Genomic DNA, 15996 nt, shown 5'->3' on the forward strand with positions numbered 1-15996 from the left:
GTCAGAGGAGCTCAGTGGGCCTCTGGCCACTCCCATTGTAGCCCAGGGGCCTCAGGCAAAAGTCCTTCCATCTCTGGACTGTTTCTTCACTTGAGAAGAGCGTTCCTGGGAGAGAATGAGGTCACCGAAAGGCAGGGGCCGTGGGGTGGGAATCTGGTTGGGCGACTACTGCGTGATCTTTCTCCAAAGCCATTCCCAAAGCACCCCCTGCTTCTAGATCCTCAGCAGAGGCGGACAAGGAAGAGGCGCCGTCCACAAGGGGATGGGGGTTTCCCTCCAGCCTCCAGGAGGCCACCCAGACTAGGTCCTGCTTCTAGGGTGTGGACTTAGGGCCTTAGGGCCAGCAGGGTGTGAGGTGGGGGCTCCCCCTGGACTGACTTGCCACCCCCATCCCAAGGACAGTAAGTCTGTTCTCAAACCTGCCAGGGCCCGATAAGATGGCCCAAAGGCCAGGTTCAGAGAGGCAGAGATCACCCCCCACTCCGGTGTGGTGGGAAGAGTAGGCCAAGAAATGGGTGGGTACCCCTGGGTACCCCTCCCAACCCTCGGCATCTGTCTGCACACTAACGGATGCAAGTGAAGCCCACACTGAAGGTCCGTCTGCTCAGGACCTTCTGGTACCCTCCCCAGAGGTCACACACCCGGGATTCCTTCCTACCACCTCCCATGCTTGCCTAGAGGTCCTTCCCCATTTCCCTAACCTCCCCGATAGGGATGGGCCTAGAGGGTGGTTGGCCCAGCAGAGCGTGGGGCTCTAAGTCTGGGCTGGAACTCTCACAGTCTCTGGCAGGGTCCCCACCCCCCACCTGCTCTTCTGTGTGACCCCCAGCTGGAGGCCTCCCGGTGGATTTGGAACACCTGCCGAGTGCCGGGTGTGCAACTGTGCGTGTCAGTGTGAGCATACTTGTGAGCTTGCCTGCATATGTCACGGTGGGCAAAGATGGACATGATGGGGCCTGTGTGTGCGTGAGTGCTGGGTGCCCGTATGCGTGTCTTGATAAGCATGTAACCAAGAGCCTGACATCTGTGAGTTTCCAGGACAGCGTATGTGTGCATGTGTGTAACTATCAGGTGTATGAGAGCCTTCTGGCGGGACTAGGGCCTGATGGCATGTGTGTGGGTGTATGCCATGGAACATGTGCCCGTGTCTGCATGTTCACCAGGGTATTCGCATGTCCAGGTGCGCACGAGGCTGCACACGTGCCTCTGTGCACACGGCCTGGCACATGCTGAGGACGCCCCAGGTTTCGTAACTGCACGTCCTCTGCCTGTCTGCGTGCCCATGACTGAGCAAGCATGCGGCGCTCCCGGCCGTGTCTATGGCGTGCGCGTGTGTTGCAGGGTGTGTGTGTCGCAGTGTGTCAGGGTTGCCGTGTGTGCTCCCACAAGAGTGCCTACAATTTCCCCCCGCGTGTTTATGGCTAGGAGTGTGGGTGCCCCAAGGCTTCTCCTAAGTGTTCTTCCCGCTGCGTGTGCGGTAGTGCGCGTTTTCCCCGTCTCTAGAGCGTGCGTTTGTGTGTTTCTGGGTGCGTGAACCATGCCATGCGTGCTCGGGACCTTGGCGATCAGTGCTCTGGTGTTTCTGTGCGTGCTTCTCTATTCCGAGCGCGTCTTCGCATCTTCCCGGGGTCTGCGGCCCAGCCCAGGTTCCGCTACCGAGACTTGTCCTAAGCCGGCCGGTGTGTGCGCGCCCGTGTGCCGTCCTGTGGGGGCAACGTGTGCCCAGCGCGCGCGGGGTACCTGTGCCCGTCTAGCCAAGAGTGGCCCGCGTGCGCGAGCGGGTTTCCGGGACACCGCAGTGGTGGGGGGCGGCCCCGCGAGGGGCGGGGGTCACAGGGACTGGCCGGCGCCGGCCCCGTGCGCGCGAAGGCGGGGGCGAGGGGCGGGGGCCGCGGGGGGGCCGCGGTACGAAAAGGGCGGCGCGCGCGGCGGCGGCAGCAGCTCGGCGGCGGCAGCGGAGAGCGCAGCGCGCAGCCCGGTGCAGCCCTGGCTTTCCCCTCGCCGCGCGCCCGCGCCCCCTTTCGCGTCCGCAACCAGAAGCCCAGCGCGGCGCCCGGAGCAGGTCCCGCGCCCGCGCCACTCCCGGGACCGCGCCCCCGACCGCCCCGCGATGACCGCGACCGCAGCCCTCCTGCCCGTCCTCTTGCTCCTGCTGGCTTTCGGCCGCAGTGCCCATGGTGAGCCCCCCGGCGGCCCGGCTCGCGCCCCCTCTGGGGAAGCCTGCGACGCCTCCCCGGCCGCCCGGTGCCCCGCGCGCCCCGTCCCGTGCGCCCCGACTCCCGCCTGTCCCGCCTAACCCTAAGCCCCGCGCCGTGCCTGCCTCGCCCCCTGCCACCCTCGCATGCCAAGCCCGCCCCTGGGGTCCTGAGTGGGGGGCGCGGGGAGCGGGAGGGGTGTGGGACCCCCGGCCCCTTCCCGCCCAGCAGAAGTGGCGCTCGCAGGGGGCCGGTGCGCAGAGCGGAGGTATGGAGAAACGAGGTGATGCTGGGGAGCCCTCTGTGAAAACGCTCTGGGGTGCAACTTTGGGGGGGGTCTCTGCGTGTGCGCTCGGGAGCAGGCCTATGGGGGCTGTGGAGGGTGACTGCCGTCGTCGCCCCAGAGTCCCAGCCGGGAGCACAGGCCATGCCCCTCCCGCGTGGCGCTGGTCTAGGCGAGGGGCTGCGACACTCCTGTCTGCGGCGGCCATCTGTCCGTGACGCAGCATGCCCCCTTCGCGCAGGGCCCCCCTCCACCACTGCGCCAGTGGTTATGGGGGGGCTGTCTGAAAAGCTGCTGAGAGTTAAAGTAAACGCACACAGTAGGTGCCTATTAAAGTGTTAGAATCTCTAAAGGGTGTCAGAATTGCAGTCTTGTCGGCAAAACCCTTGTTGGTCTTTTTAATATCAAGCGCCTGGGGTGGGGAGTTTGACCTGGGTGCCTGGCTTCGCTGGGATTAACCTTTGGAAAACTCAGACGCCTTACCTGTGAGCCTTCCAGGTGGACCTGTCTGAGCTTTCCCAAGCTGAATCCCTCAAAAATCTGTCCCCCGCCCCACCTTTAGCTCACTTTGTAACACAAAGTGAGGGTTTGGCCCAGTCCCTTGGGGTCAAGCTCTTTTGGTTCGCTGTCTCCTCATCTCTGCCCTGGAGGGCCTGACTTTTGTTGTTTCTCTGAGGGATGCTGGGTGTCTGACCGGGCCCCGGGAGCTAGGCAGTGTGCTGTGATGACCCCAGACCCAGGAGCAGGCGGGGGCTTTCCCCTGGGTGGCTCTCGATGGCGTGCCTGACTGTGGGCCAGGCGGGTAGAGCCTCGTGCAGTGAATGGCGTAACCTTTCTTGTGCCCCAGGAGCTGAATGCTTCCCGGCCTGCCACCCTGAAAATGGATTCTGCGACGATGACAGTGTGTGCAGGTAATGGAGGGGCTCCCCAGAGGCAGCTTGTGGCGGGGACGGGTGGGGGGGTGCGCAGGGCAGCATTCTGAGGAGCTGTGACGCAGGCAGAAAAAGTAGGGGCCCCTGGACTGCAGCCGACAGCGCCCTCGCCCCCGCAGAAAACCAACCAGTGGGGGAGAGGGGTGGGGAGGAAGAGGACCGGGTGTCTGGGGATGGGGGGCGAGGGGGTGGACATGGTGCCACCGGCTCCTGTCTGTTTCCTCAGAGGTGGGGGCGGGCAGGAGAGCCTCTTGCAGGGTGATACCACTGCGGACCACTGCGGCAAAAGGCAGCTCTTCCCCTGGCTCCTAGGGACCCCTCTGCCCAGCCCCTCAGCTCATCTTGAGTCTAAGCTCTCCCGCTCAGGTGACTGGTGTTGGTTTCCTGCGGCCCACCGGCCCAGCACTGTGCAGAGACCCCTCCCCGAGCGCTCTCAGTTCCACAGAAAGCCACTGAAACTCCCTCTCCACCCTTGTCCCCCCCCCCACTCACGTGTCCCCATCTTTCTCCCCCACCGACCCTCGACAGGTGCCAGCCTGGCTGGCAGGGTCCCCTGTGTGACCAGTGTGTGACCTTTCCCGGCTGTGTGAACGGCGTCTGCGTGGAACCCTGGCAGTGCATCTGCAAGGACGGCTGGGACGGACACCTCTGTGACCTAGGTGGGCACCTGCCCCTGCCCTCCTCGTCCCCAGCCCCCTCCTCCCTGCCCAGTGGGGTGGCGGCTGCCTCCCCTCCCGCTATGGCCTTCGCCCAACACACCCAGCAGTCTGGATGGTAATGATCTGTGTATCCGCTCCCACTGGTGCTGGGGGCTTCTCCACGGGGAGGGGGCACTTACTGCTGCTCACCCAGCAGTGGGGAAGGCACTGGGGTGGGGGGCGGCGGGGGCTGCCTGTTGAATAAAGAGTCCCGAAAGGAACACGCCACACAAAGCTGAGAGGGTGGGGACGGCAGAAATCTGTCCTGGGGGAGGGGGGGCACTGAAGCTCAAAGAGGGGAGGGTCGCAGAGCCAATAAATTCACAGGCCAGGCTACTAAGGGTGCTGCAACACACAAGCAAACAGACGCGGAGAGGGTGCTGGGTGCTGAGCGCTGGGGCCAGTGGGCACCGAGTCAGGACCACCAGGACGGGGCTGGGGGCTGTGCTGGACACGAGGTCAGGTGTGGGGGCTGGGGGGTGGCAGGTCGGGAAAGGCTGAGAAGTAGCTCAAGTGCAGATTGGTGTTATCAGTTGATTTCATTAATTTATGCCATCTTTGCCCTCCACTACCCTGTGAGCAGTGGACAGTTGGCCGTCACTGCATTTTCAGGCTGCAGAATGTTCAACCGAGCTCATTCTTGTTTGGCAAAACCTGCCCTGAAGCCCAGGCAGACCAGGGTCCTCGAGAAAATTCCCCCGGCGGTATAGGCAGCTGCCATACGCCAGCGTCTGCAAAGACGCCTGGTATCAGGAGGGAAACTGAGGCTCGGGGAAGCAACCGGGTCTGCTCATGACTCTTAGGAAGTCAGGAGAACAGCCGGCTGGCTACCAAACCCCACCCTCCGCCTCCAAAGTGGGTTCATTCTCATCCGGGGGGGCTAACGCTTTCCTGGAGAAAACCCGAAGAACTGTAGTGTTACCGTCCCGCGAAGCTGGGCAGTAGGCTTCCCAAATCCCCCAGCATGCGGGTCTTTAAAGCACCCTCCCCCACCCCCGAACGATGCAGGTTTTTCCCTACAGCTGGCTCAGGCTCTGGCGAGCAGGGCTCGGCTCCCTGCAAGAACCTCTGAGCAGTTTGGGGGACCCAAGGGGGTCCCAGAAAAGCCACCATTGGGGATCAGGGCTTTTTAGCCTGGAGCCCCACTCTTTGTGATATCTAAGCCCGGGACCCTGCTGTGGAGTTTCCCAGACAAAAGGTCCCTCCCCACTGGGTCAACAAAAGCCTGGGGTGGCTGGGTCCAGAGGAAGCTGCCCTCGGGTGGTTCCTGTCCTTCTCCCTTTTCACCCGTCTTTGAGGCTGTCTCCGCCACAGCTGCTGCCCCCCAGGCAGAGACCCCCGGCCGCTCTCCCCTTGTGGCAGCTTAATCCACCCGATTTTGGGGTTGGAGGCCCTGGAGGGAGGGGGAGAAGGTGAACTGATCTTCGGCTCACGAGGCTTGACACTGCGGGAGAGGAGTGGGTGATCGCTAGCTCTTGCGCTTACACGTAAGGTGGGAGCCTGGCGCTCATGCCCAGGGCCTTCCCATAATGATAAATCCTCTGTGGTCCCCTTGTGCTAGCCAGACTCCTCATGTGAGCTCTGCACAGGCCCTCGCCTGGCGTGCGGGGCTTTTCCTTACTGACGGACAGCCATCCCCTCTCCCTGAGAGGACGCAGGGCTCTTGAAAAGAGCGAATCCATCTGCTCGTGTGTGGTGTGTGGCCACAGCCCCCGGGGACCCCCACCCAGAGCTGCCCCTCAGTCGCCGCTGCGTCTCTGGCTGGCCCTGGCTCTCTCTTTGGCCCAGGGGGCAGCTCAGATGGTGGAAAAACCCAAGGGGAAAGGGGATCTCAGACATGGGCCGGGGAGAAGCCCTCCTTTTCTAAGCAGGGAAAGTGAGGCATAGAGTCCGGGGTGGTGGGGAAGAGGAGCAGCTGGCTGAAGGTGGATGCAGAAAGGGTCTCTCTCCTGTCAGAGAGCTCCCGCCCCGGGCCCCCCTTTGTTCAGCCTGTCCCTGCCTTGCTGAGCCCCGAATAATGATGTGTGCGTGACGGGAGGTGTAAAAAGGCGGTGGAAATATACCAGTGTTCATGGAAACCCGTGCTGACAGGCGAGCACTCAATAGCTCTCATTTCACCGCCTTCAAAAGATGCAACCTTTTTTTTATCATAGACCCCCTTAGTTCAGAACCTGAGAGCAGACAGACCACCAGGAGACGGAGGCAGTGCTGGGGCTCAATCAGGTTTCCTGATTCCCGACAGGGGGCTTTACATCTCATTTCCTCCCCCACCTCCCCGCTCCCCTTTGATGGAAAAGTATACAGGGGCAGGTGATGTCTCTTAACAGTTGGGATGCGCTCACCCCTCCACCTCCTGGGCACCAGGGGCCTCCTCAGACAGTAGAAACTGGTCTGGAGTATTAGGGGGAGGGGAGGGGTCCGTAGTGAAGGTCAGTGTTGTGGAACCCAAGAGGTGACCTGGTGCCGGAAAAAGGGCACAGGGGGCCTGGGTGAAATCTTGGTGAACGGCCTTGACTTTGTGTCCTCGGCCTCCAGAGTTGTTTACTTAGGTCAGGGTTCTGGGGGAGTCGCAGTGCTCCCTTACTGAGGACCCCGCTGGGTGACCTTGGACAGTGACCACAAGCAGGGAGTCTGGGCTGCTCACACAGGCTCCCCACCGTGACCAGAGGGAGGGGTGTCTCTCTCTCCTTGCCCCCACCCAGGATGTTCTCCTTCTAGCCTCTGCGCCCCCACCCCCGCCACCAACCTCACCTCATCTCCCTGGTTTTCTCTCCCCCTCCAAGACATCCGGGCTTGCACCTCGACCCCCTGTGCCAACAACGGCACCTGCCTGGACCTCGATGATGGCCAGTACGAGTGCTCCTGTGTCCCCGGGTTCTCGGGAAAGGATTGCCAGGAAATGGACGGGCCCTGCGTGGTGAATGGGTGAGCATTCTCTCCCTGCGGATCTGATAAAATGCTGCTTTCGAGCCCCGTTTCCACCCCCTTAAAGACCCTTTCAGCCTAACCCAAGCGGACCTGTCGGCGGACAAAAGACCGAGGAAGTGCTGCTTCTGCACCCTGCGGGGGGGCTGCCCCCGCGGTCGGGGTCTTTATGGGGGACTGTGTCACTTCCATCATTTTTTCCCAAACAATCCTGAAGGCGATTTCATATTCCCCTGACGTCCCCAAGCCCTGATGTCTGTGAATGACAGTAGATTGGGGACTGTGAACCCGAGCCCCAGCGGCATAATTTTCTAAAGGCAACGTAACAAGAGATCAGAGTTCGGCAGTGCCCGAGGCTGTTGGTGAAACCCGCTCTCCGTACCCTAGAGGCAGCTTTGGTTGGGGTGGGGGGCGCGGTGGGCGGCAGGCTCTGCGTTTGGGTCTCCTGGGATGTACGTCTTAGGAAGTGGGGAGAGGGGGCCGAGGCCAGCACGGGACAGGCGGGAGGGGAAGGGGGAGGGAGATCCGGCCCCCAGCTACCCCCATGGGGAGGGGTCTCTGGGGCATGGGCACAGCAGATGGACCGGTCCCTGGCCTCTCTGGTGCCCCCCTGAGCAGACTTCCCAGCAGCTCAGCCATTTCTGGTCCTCAGCTGCTCAGCAGCACTGCCCTCCTCACCCTCTGAGGAGGGGGTTTAAACGGAGGCCAGGGAGGTCAGGCGAGAATTCAGGGCAGTCTCCAATCCTAGGCCAGTGGCTGTGGGTGGGGGGTGGGCACCCCTGTCTCGTGAGGAAGCCGAAGCGTAAGTCCCTTCCAGGGACAGGGCAGAGAGCCCCCAGAGCCACATGGGCCAAGAACCATCATTCTTGCAGCATTCTAAAAATCAGCGTTCTAGGGCTGATTCGTGTTGATGTGTGGCAGAAAACAGCAAAATCCTATAAAGTAATGATCCTTCAATTAAAAGTAAATATTAAGAAAAAAAAGGATCAGGGTTCAGGGTGAGGTCGGAGGACAGGGGTGACCACCGAGGTCCGTTTCTGCTTCCTGGCAGGAAGGGGAAATACGGAGCGAGACCTTTAAAATATTTTGCTTTCCTCCCTAACAGACTTGAGCCCGTCTGTCCAAATAGAGCCTGGGGTCCTTGAAATTCCTCCAGAGCCCGGCTCCCCTCGCCCTCACCCTTGCAGCAGCAATGCTGATTCCTTGCGCTCTGAGCCCCTTTCTTCCCCGGAGTTTCGGCATTTATCAGATGACAAAGGGTCTGCTCGTTTAAAAGCACTTACATTAAATGCTCCGTGTGCTCCGCTTTGAGCAAACAGCTTCGGTCTGCAGGCTGCACTGGGGTGAATGGGCCACTATTAACCAGCCAGGCCCAGACGCTGCTCCTGCCTCGCAGACAGAGCGCGGATTTCTTTCACTCTGAGAGTCCCCAAGGGTTTCCTGTACAATAGCCCACAGGCTCACTCCTCGGAAAAGAAAATTAATAATAAGGGGCTGGGGGCGGGGGCGGCAGAAGGGACTGAGGGATGCCCTGTTTGGCTCCGCCTTTGTGGCCTGGGGGCGGAACTAAGGGGAGGGCGGGTATCACTAACTTTGCCTCTCTCAGCCTCAGTTTCCCCACCTGTCCAGTGACTTAACCGTCATGCCTCTGGTCGGAGAGGTGACGTAAGAGGTGGGAGAGGAGATGGGCATCATGGCACTGGAGGTCAGGCATGTTCCAGGTTGGCGGCGTGATGGGGGTGAGGTGCCCACCCCATCTCGGATGGCCCAGGAGCTCCTCACAGGCAGGGGCTCCTGGTGCTGGGCACCCACTCCCCACCCCACCCTGGGGCCTCCCTGGCTGGCACTCCCTCACCTCGAGCGTTCTGAGCACCTGCCCTTTGGTTGGGCCCCAGGAGGTTTGCGGTGTGGCACGAGGGGGGAGCAGGGCAACCCCCCCCCCCCGCCTCCCACCGCAGCCTTGCTGTCCTGGCCCAGCACCCGAGGGCCCTTTACCCTGTGCCCTGTTGCGCTGCAGCTCGCCCTGCCAGCACGGAGGCAGCTGCGTGGACGATGAGGGCCGGGCCCCCCACGCCGTCTGCCTGTGCCCCCCTGGCTTCTCGGGCAACTTCTGCGAGATCATGACCAACAGCTGCATCCCCAACCCGTGCGAGAACCAGGGCATCTGCACCGACATCGGGGGTGACTTCCGCTGCCGCTGCCCCGCCGGCTTCATGGATAAGACCTGCAGCCGCCCGGTGAGCACCTGCACCAGCGAGCCGTGCCTCAACGGCGGCACCTGCCTGCAGCACTCCCAGGTGAGCTTCAAGTGTCTGTGCAAGCCCGCGTTCACCGGCCCCCGCTGTGGCCGGAAGCGCGCGGCGGGCCCCCAGCAGGCCCCCCGTCTGCCCAGTGGTTACGGGCTGACCTACCGCCTGACCCCCGGGGTGCACGAGCTGCCGGTGCCGCAGCCCGAGCACCGCGTCCTGAAGGTGTCCATGAAGGAGCTCAACAAGAGCACTCCGCTCCTCTCCGAGGGACAGGCCATCTGCTTCACCATCCTGGGCGTGCTCACCAGCCTGGTGGTCCTGGGCACCGTGGGCATCGTCTTCCTCAACAAGTGCGAGGCCTGGGTGTCCAACCTGCGCTACAACCACGTGCTGCGCAAGAAGAAGAATCTGCTGCTGCGCTACAACAGCGGGGAGGAGCTGGCCGTCAACATCGTCTTCCCCGAGAAGATCGACATGACCACCTTCACCAAGGAGGCCGGCGAGGAGGAGATCTGAGCAGCGTCCCCACCGGCCCCCCTCTTCTCGGGGTCCCCGCAGAGCCCCCTGTCTCTCTGTGCGGTCTGTTCTTCTCTTTGTGGTGGAATTTGCTCTCCTTTGTGTCAAATCTGGTGAACGCTATGCTCCCCTCTCCTGCCTTTGCGCTGCCGTGTGTGCGTGTGACCAGCGTAATTGCCAGATGAATCCTCTTTCTCTCTTCTTAATGCATGATATAAAAAATAATAATAACGATAATAATAATGAGAATTTCATCTTTAAGTGAGTAAGACAAATAAGTATGTTATTCTAAACTCTCAACCTAAAATCAAAAAAGACCAAAAAAAAACATGGCAACAGTACCAGGGCTCCGTGCCGACGCCCCCTCCAACCAGGGGCGGGGTCTCGGCCACGGGGTCCTCGTGAAACCGTTACGAGTGCTGTGCATGACCACCCACTGTGAAAAGGGCTAAAATCTCTTTCGTTCGTTAATTCTCACGCGCCACTCCCGACTCGCACTCATGTCAACACCGCAAAGCTTTAGATCTTCCCAATTGACTTGGGATTTTAGCAGAGTGCAGCGGCCGTGTGTCAGGCAGAGAGAGAGAGAGAGAGAGAGCCCCGGGTTGGCTGCTGGGGGTGCTGGGACCTTGTCCCAGCCCTGCCACTCACTCGCTGTGTGATCCTTGGCGAGTCCCTTTCCCACCCTGGGCCACCTCCTCCCCCCCCCCCCTCCAGGCGGGGGCTTGAACACCATGACCATCAGGGTCCTCTCTTGCCCTCAAAATCTGAATTAGGAACGAGGGAGTGATGAACGAAAACCGTTCCCCTAAAAAATTAGGATCCGATGAAGACTAAGTCTCATCCTGGGATCCGAAGGTTTTGGCCTATCCTGGATGTACACTTGATGTATTTGAAATGAATTTTGACTGCATTTCTCAAAGTGGGGAGCCTCCTGGCCCACTGCCCACCTGGAAACGGTTGCCCCCTTTGAGTCCCAGTGTGCAGTCTGGGGCTGACCCCCTAAGGCAGCCCCCTCCCCAACCTACCCACCTACTCAAGGCCCTAGCAACTGTGCCTGCCTCCGACCCTGTAGGTTAGAGATGTCCCCCAGCAATTTAAGTGCATCTTGAACCGCAAGTGCCCCTGGTGTGTCTGAGCAGCAACACAGCCCTCACCAAGGTTTTTCACAGTTTGGTGGAAATTTTCGCTTGTGGGGCATTTTCTAGTTCTGTGGCCATGGAGGTACCAGACCAGACCACAGCGTGGATTTCATTTGTGTTGCTGAGTTAACTACCCTCAGATCCCCAAAGACCTAGCCAGCTTCTGAATGATAAACTTTGCCTTCTTTTTTTTAAAGAGAAAAGAGCATCTATCTTTTGTGCAAAAGTAAATGGGACAGAGTTCTGTTTAGCTTCTCAGCCCTCAGAGTTGGGCAGCTAAACAGCCCTTGGGTACCAGTTAGAAATATTTTGCTTCTTGAATTATTAAGATAGGAATGTATATTCTTAGCTTATTGAGTATTACCTGCCTTGCTTACCTTGCTAAGCCAACGTCACCTACGTCGTCTCTGTCATTCGAATCACATGCATCCACACGCGTCACCGACTGTCACATGACCACCAACCTCATCACCCGTCAGCCACCGGTTTACCGCCCCCAGCCCCTTGTCATCCTGTTTCACAGCCCGACCCTCATCTCCCCAAGCTCCCCAGTTCTCACCTAAGACATTGTCCCCGTCACTCCAGACTTTGTCATCCCCAGCCCAAGCTCCCCTGATCACCTGCACCCACACCCTATAGTCCCGATGCCCTCCCCGGCGACCACCTCCCACCCTCACCCCAAACCCTGTCAGCCCCGCACCCTCGCCCCCCTGGTCCCCGTTCCCAAGTCCTCTCCCACCCCCAGCTCCAGTTACTGCCCCACCCCTCCCCTCCCTGGCCCTCAGCCCCAGTCTCTACCAGCCCTCACCCCAACCCCCTCTACCTACCCCCCACCCAAGTCATTAGAGTCACCATCTCATCTCATTTTGAGTTTGTTTTAAGAGATAAAATTTAAAAAAAGACAAAAAAAAAGAACTGTTGGCTCGGTTGGGCTGGGGTCTGGCACCCCCGCCCAGCCTCTCTCTCTCACGTGAGACCCCTGATCGAGTCAGCTGACGGTTCTGACCCTCAATCTCCCCTCGCGCCAAATTCTAAGATTGGACGCAGCGATCAAATTTCTCTACTCCACACTTTCGACCTCCGTGTTGTAGAGTGCAGCCATGTCCCCTGACGACAACGAAAAGACCCCCCCTCACCCCACCCACTGCCTATCCTTGACCAGTTCCTCACCCATCCATCCTTCATCCACCATCCATTCAATCAGGAAGCATTTCCAAGCACCTGCTGAGTGCAAGGCGGTGTGCAGGGAGCTGAGGACGCAGGATGAGGGGCCCTCTGGGAGGGGCGTGGACACACAGGCTCCCCAGGGAGCCTAGTGCAGTGCAAGTAAAGCAACGTGGGAGGGAGACACCCCCCTCGCAGCCTGACCATCTCACTTGCCCACGTGACACCCTCTCTTACCAGCACTCAATGAGGCCGCCCCACCCCAATTCCAGAGCGCCTCTCACACACATCCTGCGAGATCAGAACCAAGTCAGCAGCCTCGCCACGGTCTTCACGTCATGCAGAAATTGGTCCATTCCATCTGCTATGGGGTAACCAGATTCTGCTGAGAGTGTTGGGATCCTTGACTGCCCATCCGCACCTCGTGTGTGTTTGGAGTAGTGTGTAGTTTACGCCAATCCCGGGGAAGCTCAAAGACAGCCATCGGAGACATGGTCCCTAGTGTGGTCCCCAACCTGGGGGAGGAGCAGGCGTGATGATCTTGTAACTGAAAAATTTCAAACATGTCAATGATGAGCTCTTTTTAGCTTCCCCGTCTCTGCAGCCAGACATGCAAAAAAAAGTTTTGTTTATTGAAAAAATAAACAAAAACCAAGGGCTACCTCATGTGTTTCTCCAGTTTATTGTGCGCCGGGCTATACATGTCCCTCCCCGCTGGTGGTCTCTGACCTGGACAAAAGGAGTCAGTCTTTGGAGGGCCCTGCTCTGGCCCCATCCAGCCCTTCCCATGCGGCAGAGGAGGCCACAGGCCTCCCAGCCCACCCTCTGGGGCATGGAGCCCAGGAATTTCCTCCCCAGTGATCCCACTCCCAGGGCCCTGGGGGCCTCTTCCCTGGGTCTGATGGTTAGCTGTTTGCCGGCGGTGTGGATGGAGCTGGGGTGTGAGGAGTGAGGGGTTCCACATGGGAATGCTCAAGTCCCCTTGAAACAGAGCTTAGGGCTGGCTTTCCCCGGCTACCACATTCCAACGGAGAACTCCAGAGGGTCTGAAAATTGCATGCTGACCCCAGGCCTTCCAGGACTTAGAGAAAGTAGGATTGCCCAAGTGAGGGAGCAGAGCAGATTTGAAGGACACTTGGGGGCTTCCCTGGTGGCCCAGATGGTAAAGAATCTGCCTGCAATTGAAGGGGACCCCAGTTCGATCCCTGGATGGTGAAGGTCCCCTGGAGAAGGGCACGGCTGCCCACTCCAGTCTTTTTGCCTGGAGAATCCCAGGGACAGAGGAGCCTGGTGGGCTACAGTCCATGGGGTGGCAGAGAGCCGGACGCAGCTGGGTGACTCACGCTTTGGAAGCTTTTAAACATTGCGCATCAGGTCTATTGGCCCCAGGTGTTCCTATGACCTGGGCGCCACTCATGACCAGGGGGATTTGCCTTTCCTCTGGTCCCAGGCCTCAAGTTGCAAGCGTGTCCACTCAGGTCACTAAAACTACCCACGAGAGATTTTAGAGGTGAAGTGTCCACCTGAGAGGGGTCGGCCAGAGTCCCCCTCAGGGGCACAGGAGACTCAGTCAAGGCCCTTATCCTTGCTGGCCTGGCAGATGGCCTTGGGGTGGGGTCTCCTTTCCACACCCTTTTTGAGTCTTTCCTCCGCCAGGTCCTTGCCTCCACCCACCCAGCTGCCTCGCCTGGCCCCTGGGCATCCCCGAGGGTCCTCCTGGCTTGGTCCCACCTCACCCCTCCATGCTTCGTGGGTCTCCTGTCTGTCCACCTCCCATTCAGCCGGGCAGGGGGCCCTGGGTGTCTCGACATTTCGGGAACACAGAAGCGGGACGTCTAGGGCCGTGTAACCTCACGGATGCTATTCCAAGAACCGTTAAAAAAAAAAAATAGGGTGACAATGTTGAGACTACAAACCTAGAAGCTTCTATGAAAGGGATTTTTCTAGGAAAATAGTAATGATCACAATTCCTCAATTTTGCCAGCAGGAATGGAGCTGGGAGAAGACCCCAAAGTGGCCCAGATCTGTTCCCTGACTTGGGGTGCAGCACATTTGACCCTTTGACAGAACAGGGCAGGCCCACAATAGAGATGGTCCTGGAGCAAAAAAAAAAAAAAAAAAAGGATGAAGATCTTTTCTTTCTTCAAAGCTAAGAGAATCCCAGTGCTAAAGCCTCACCAAGTTAACACTATTGAGTAGAGGAGCAAAATCTTTAATATAATAACAAAACAAGTAAATATATTTTTTAATAAAACTCGTGATCAAGTAGAGCGTTTTCTGGAAAAACAAGTCGGGTTTCATTTTAATAAATGTATCCTTAGATAGTGAACGCCGGCGTGTCCAGGAGGGAGGAAACCGTGATGGATGAGCAGAGTGGCTGTGAGCCAAGCTGAGGGTCAGGCAGGTGACCTGGGAGGAGAAGCCAGCCAGCCTGCGGGACTGGCCCCCTCCCACAGGGCTGCGGTGGCTGATGAGCTGGCTCTGCAGGGGCGAGGGGGGCCTGGGGTGCTGTCAGGGGAAGGGACTGGGTTGCTGTAGCGGGTGGGGTGTGGGCTCAGCGCCGGGTGGTCCCGGCTTTGAGGGCCCGAGAATGGGGGAACCCTAGTGGTGGGATAGGTGGGGGTCCTGGCCAGGAGAGATGGTTGCCCTGGGGGGCCTCTGCAGGGTGTCCTAGGCTCGGGCAGCTGGCCAAAGAAAATATCCTGCGGGCTCCAAGGGGAGGAAGAGACAGGATCTGCACGTCCCTGCAGCCGGGCGGGAGCTTCCTGCAGGAGACAGAGGAGGTGGGCTCCGGGGGCCCAGAGCAGGGTCCCAGCACCCAACTCCCCCCAGCGTCCGGCCCCTGGGTCTGGGAAATGTCCGATAAGCCACTTAGAATCGATAAGACACCTCTGATTTGGCTCTGGGACGGTCTTCTCTTCAGCGCCTCTCTCCCACTACTGAAGAAGAAAGCGTTGGCCTGCGTATCACCCTTGCAAGACCCTCCTCGTGGAGCTCATGGGCAGAAGGAGGGGGAAGGCCAGCCCCAGGCCCCAGCCTGGGGAAAGAAATTCCCAGCTAACTCCAAACCGCGGAGGGTACAGCCCTGCTCCATGCATCCCTCCAGATGCTGTGCTCTGTGACCACGGCAAAGATGCAAGAGTGAACCAAATCGCAACTCAAAACATAGGCAAAAAAAAAAAAAAAAAATCTGTTCAATAGATGCCAGAAGGAAATTGACAAAATACATCTTTGATTAAAAAAAAAAGCCAACTAGGAAAAAAAAAGTGCATCTCCTTAATGTCATCAAGAGCTTCTGTCTTAAGCAATGTTCGGTGTCTCAGGGCTCAAGGAAACCCAAGGGCAGGTAAAGTCATGCTTTTTGCAGCAGGAAGAGGCCCTGGCTTTAGAGTCAGAAGGGCCTGGCTTTAACCTTGGTGTCCTTGGGGCCATCTACTCTCTATATGTCTACTTCCTCACATGTGAAGGAAGCGCTGGCCACCAGAACAAAATACCATAAATACCATAGACCTGGTGCTTTAAACAACAGACAGTTATCGTTTATTTCTCATGGTTCTGGGACTGGGAAGAGATCAGAGTGTCAGCATGATAGGATTCTGGTGAAGGCTTGCAGATGGCCGTGTCCTTGCTGTATTCTCACATGAGCGGGGGGGAGGGGGGGGGTGAGGGAGAGAGGCAGAGAGGCAGAGACAGAGAAAGAAGAGCAAGACCCAGCTCTTTGGTGTCTTCTTAGGAGGCCGCTGATCCCATTATGAGGCATATATATACGTATATATATATACACGGCTTCCCAGGTGGTGCCAGTGGTAAAGACTCTGCCCGCCAGTGCAGCAGACATAAGAGGTGTGGGTTCAATCCCTGGCTGGGGAAGATCTCCCAGAGGAAGGCATGG

At 58.9% G+C, this 15996-nt stretch overlaps 1 protein-coding gene across 6 annotated transcripts; it reads left to right on the plus strand.

Annotated features, from left to right (window-relative positions):
* Nucleotides 1-37: 37 nt before the first annotated feature.
* Nucleotides 38-10059, plus strand: DLK1 (delta like non-canonical Notch ligand 1). 6 transcript variants are annotated; one of them, XM_069559799.1, is made up of 7 exons: nucleotides 38-120; nucleotides 781-2177; nucleotides 3326-3389; nucleotides 3939-4069; nucleotides 6892-7033; nucleotides 9051-9330; nucleotides 9556-10059. In XM_069559799.1, the coding sequence occupies exons 2-7, from the start codon at nucleotides 1538-1540 to the stop codon at nucleotides 9796-9798; spliced, it is 1500 nt and encodes a 499-aa protein (XP_069415900.1). In that variant the 5' UTR covers nucleotides 38-120; nucleotides 781-1537; the 3' UTR covers nucleotides 9799-10059. The 6 variants fall into 6 exon arrangements, with proteins under 6 accessions (XP_069415900.1, XP_069415901.1, XP_069415902.1 ...); XM_069559800.1 differs by having other exon boundaries at nucleotides 84-594; nucleotides 830-2177; XM_069559801.1 differs by having other exon boundaries at nucleotides 94-120; nucleotides 830-2177.
* The last annotated feature ends 5937 nt before the right edge of the window (nucleotides 10060-15996 follow it).

The sequence above is a fragment of the Ovis canadensis genome, chromosome 18 (assembly GCF_042477335.2).
Source record: "Ovis canadensis isolate MfBH-ARS-UI-01 breed Bighorn chromosome 18, ARS-UI_OviCan_v2, whole genome shotgun sequence".
NCBI lineage: Eukaryota > Metazoa > Chordata > Mammalia > Artiodactyla > Bovidae > Ovis > Ovis canadensis.

What these genes read in the sequence shown, in the direction of transcription:
- DLK1 (XM_069559796.1), top strand. Translation starts at nt 1,538, where the DNA reads ATGCCATGCGTGCTCGGGACCTTGGCGATCAGTGCTCTGGTGTTTCTG. An exon ending in TTTCGGCCGCAGTGCCCATG is followed by an intron (nt 2,178 to 3,325) that starts GTGAGCCCCCCG and finishes CTTGTGCCCCAG; the next exon opens with GAGCTGAATGCTTCCCGGCC. An exon ending in CGGACACCTCTGTGACCTAG is followed by an intron (nt 4,070 to 6,891) that starts GTGGGCACCTGC and finishes TCCCCCTCCAAG; the next exon opens with ACATCCGGGCTTGCACCTCG.